At 35.1% G+C, this 4,192-nt stretch overlaps 1 protein-coding gene across 1 annotated transcript; it reads right to left on the bottom strand.

The window, feature by feature from the left end:
• Positions 1-235: 235 nt before the first annotated feature.
• On the bottom strand, positions 236-3,778 carry LOC127248704 (probable mediator of RNA polymerase II transcription subunit 26c). Its single transcript, XM_051271192.1, has 9 exons — positions 3,019-3,778; positions 2,865-2,933; positions 2,700-2,782; positions 2,477-2,547; positions 2,255-2,313; positions 2,083-2,116; positions 1,853-1,977; positions 1,433-1,520; positions 236-622 (listed from the first exon to the last, which is right to left on the bottom strand). The coding sequence occupies exons 1-9, from the start codon at positions 3,496-3,498 to the stop codon at positions 513-515; spliced, it is 1,119 nt and encodes a 372-aa protein (XP_051127149.1). The 5' UTR covers positions 3,499-3,778; the 3' UTR covers positions 236-512.
• Positions 3,779-4,192: the final 414 nt, after the last annotated feature.

The following is a 4,192-nucleotide window of genomic DNA, read 5'->3' as shown; positions in this document are numbered from 1 at the left end:
TAACATTGGTAAATATTAGGCTAATTCTTTGTTTCAACTCAAAATGACGGTAACAAAAACATTTACGCGAAAACAAGGACTCTATTATCAAAATAATAGTATTATAGTGTATGTAAATTACTAGATACACATTCCAAGTTCAGCCATTATTCATTACAATATATTCTAGCACCAAAAAAAAAATGCACATTCATTCGCACGCTAGCATTTACACATGTGAAAGACTATGGTCACGTAAGGTGTCATGTAAAGCCATTTCCAACCAAATCCATGGCAATATCGAACAAGAAAAAACCCAATCTACCTCAGCCAGCACATGTATGAAGAATACATAAGAGTATTATTTGGTGTTGTTAACTCAAATAATCTACTATGAAAGTTGTCCTTTTAATTTAAAGGCGAAATGCAGAAAGGGTGAAACTAAGTGCCTTCGGGCAAAGTCACCCCATTCATCAGAAAACAACAGTAGCACGTAAATTAAACATTACAAACCATCAAAAATAGATTACCATTCACCAGTGATGTCTCCCCTGAAGGCTGCCTTTGTTCTTGGGAATGAAAGCTTTCTTTGGCTTCGGGATCTCGTGAATGTCCATCACCTGAATTGTCCTTTGCTTTTTGGCTTCATATATTATAACGACAATCAGTGCGAAAGCATAAAAATGTATCTGAAGCTAATAATACTACTAGGTATGTCAAGTACCTACACTTGGATTCATTATTACATTATCTGATTCTATAAGGGTGTGTTTGGTATAGGGTTTTCAGAGCGCATTCATTTTCATTTTTTTTGTTTGTTTGAATTAGAGAAATCAAGCTTGAGAAATAAATCATTTTCATTTCTCTTCTATATTCGAAGAGAAATGAATATTGTTGCAGTATATTTATTATTTTTATTTTTTTTACTATTTAATTTTTATATTTTTTAAAATTTATATTATTTCAATTTTACAAAACATCACATATAATTTATTATTCAAGTATTTAATTTATAAATTTTTTTTAAAAAAATCTGATCTTACAAAACATCATAATATAGAATCTATTATTTAAACAAAAAAAGTCACCAAATACATCCTTTTATAGATTCTCACTCGTTAAAACTTTTCCTTACCGGATTAATTATTTATTCTTGATCGATCCATCCAAACAGCTGTATTTTTTTACATGGTTCAACTTAATTTTCTGTTTTATCAAACAAAATAACTAATTCTCATTCAGTAGTGAATTTTTTTTTTTTTCTTTCTACGGTTTCATTATCTACTCTCATTTCATTCTTTGTACCAAACGCCTCCTAAGTGCTCGCTGTGAAATCAAATTTTATCAAACCTTAATGATCATATAATTAGATGGGATAAGACTACTAATCAAATCTATCACTTAAACAAAACATCCTTATTTGATTGTGTAAAGCAAAAGTTTAATTACATACCATTCTGAGCTTCTTGGTAGTTCTCCTGAAGACGCCGCCTTGCTGAATTCAGTCTTTCGTCATCCAGGACAGGCTCCCTTTGTGCTCTCTGCGAAATCCAATCTCATTAACTTGGGAAAAATTTTAATCACACTCTTCTATATATCCCAATTTTACAACAAAAATCACATCACGATCCGTCTAGAAATGCCTGGCACGTAATGCACATCATAACATATATTCATCTAACACAAGCTAACACCATGTAATGATAAGAGTGCAGTAACTTTGTATGATAATAATAATAGAGCCTACAGTAGAAACAACACAGCCGTCGATTCAGGTAAGAACACGTGTCAAATTTCACCTATTAATTATTTGTGTCGCCAGATTAGGTAGATCTAGCATATTAAAATGCGTGAGCTCGGAAAGAATTATTACATTAATTGTAGGAGGTAGTGCAGATTTAGGAATGGATTGTGGTGGCCTCGAAGCAGGTTCTCTTCGAGGTATCGATGGGGAAGGTTTAGGCTTTATGTCATGTTCAGCATGATTCCTTTCGGCACCTAAATTGTGATGAACAGAGAGTGCCAGACAATGACAAAGTTAATCTAAGGCCCCACAAAGAATCCAACTGCAAAAAAGATTGAAAATTCTGATTTGATACTCACTCCGAGGATTGGGAGAGTATCCACTATGCGACACCTGCAAAACCCAAGAAGTTTGGAAGTCCACAAACTTTCTTCGATGCAAAATTACTTTATTCGATCAGTTTAATTCCTTTTGCTTCATGCTTTTGTCGTTTTCGCAAAAAATAACAGATCGGAACAACATTCAATTCACCTGGTGATGGCCATTTTGCTGATTTTTGGGCATGCTCTGCTGAGGTGAGTCTACATCAGCTGCCATCACCACCACCTCTAATATTAACACAAGAATCTCTTTGTTTTTTTGTTATTATTATTATTATTTTTTTCGCATGTAACATTCATTCTTATTCAAAGATACTACTTTATAGAGCAACATAGAAGGATTTCCATGATTGAAAATGTTAAATATAATTACCAATAAGGTTTGATGCTGTTTGTGGTTGTTCGTTCACGTGGACCCATTCATCAACAGTTTCCTTCCATTTCCTGCATTCAAAGAAGCACCAAAAATTCCAAAACTAAATGCAGAAACTAAACCAGACATCAGTGATGAATTCAAAGGCAGGTATTTCAATTGTCATCCAATTTTTAATATGTTTGTGACTTTTTTAATCCTTGTTGGGGATCAAGCTGAAAACCTGACAAGCTGCTTCACCAATATGCGAACATCATTCGATGGATGCTTCCTCAATCGATTCACATGCCTTCCTACATCAGTTTCCTGCACAATAAACAAAACTAGAGCATACTACCACTGATTGTCAATAATAGTTCCTAATCAGATAAATGCAATGATGGATCACCGTCAGTGCTTGGAAGGTAATATCCATATCTGCCAAGGTTTGCAGCAATTCCACAACAACATCTTCACTCTGCAAAATTGCACAACGAATAAGTATGTAGTTGAACAAACTAGTACAGTACAGCAGGCATGATATAAAGCATTAAGAGTTGAACCAGATTTTGATCTTCAAGTTGCTCTTTGATGCTGAGAATTTTTGTCTGCTCATCATCATCAAACAACCCTCCGTAGGGAGCCAATTCCTCACCTTCTTCTCCACCACTGAAATTCCGATTGTTCGACTCCGGAGTCAACGGACTGCTACCATAATCCTCATTGAAATTGCTACCGCGTTTCAACTCATTGGTTTCGAACTTCTTATTGCTCAAGCGGTTGTGTTTATCATTCTCCACATCATCGATACCGTTGTTATTAATATTATTGTCCCCACGATTACGAAAAGCGTTCTCCTGATCGTCGATGGCTCCGCCGCAACTCCGACACAGCTGCGCGTAAAGCAGCTCAACAATTCCGTCTCTCCGGCGGCGCAACTCCTCGCCGTAGTCCGAGCCGGCGACTCTAATCGCCGCCTCAATCACACCCCAGACGTCTACGCCCGATCTCGAGAGAATCGCCCGAAACTCATCCGAATCCATGAAACAATAGATTCCTCCTCTACAAGATTTTATCAAAAATCCAAATTAGACGACGAGGCTGGCGGACTGTAAATCAGAGGAATCGAAGCAGAAGAGGCGCGGAAAGGAAGGGTTTGTTCGTATTGGGCTAGTGAATGAGCATATGGAAGAGAGGTGGGGATGGGAAGGGAAGGAGGGAAAATCAGATCTGATGATGATGTGATTTTTTCCTCCGATCTGATCTGATCGTCAGAGCCGCCGAGCCGGAGAAGGTGAAAGAGAAGGAAAGGAAAGGGAGATACAGTAATATACCATTATATTTATTTTTATTTTTATATATTTATTGATAAAATTGTTTATAAATTATATATTTTGAAATTCAGCGTAAAATTTCACTATTTTTAAAATTAAATGATACCAATTACAAAGTAATTATTTTATTAAATATCCTATTTTTTTTACAAATACTCTTACTTTACATCACATCATTACTTTTATACCAAAAAAACAAAAGTAAAAATGTCATTGTACTACTTTTACCTACCCACTATAATTAAAATACTATTATTTCTTAAATTTCACGCCAAAAAATAAATTTATAATTTTTCCGTAATTTATAATTTTTCCGTGGACGGAGAAAGTATTTCTTTATATGAAAACTTCCTTATGCTGATGAAAAAATATTTTTTATCTGTACTTGTTTTGTATGGCGAAC

Source organism: Andrographis paniculata, unplaced genomic scaffold (assembly GCF_009805555.1).
Source record: "Andrographis paniculata isolate CXL003 unplaced genomic scaffold, ASM980555v1 Contig34END, whole genome shotgun sequence".
Classification (NCBI taxonomy): Eukaryota; Viridiplantae; Streptophyta; class Magnoliopsida; order Lamiales; family Acanthaceae; genus Andrographis; species Andrographis paniculata.
This window is presented reverse-complemented; position numbering and strand designations above follow the sequence as displayed.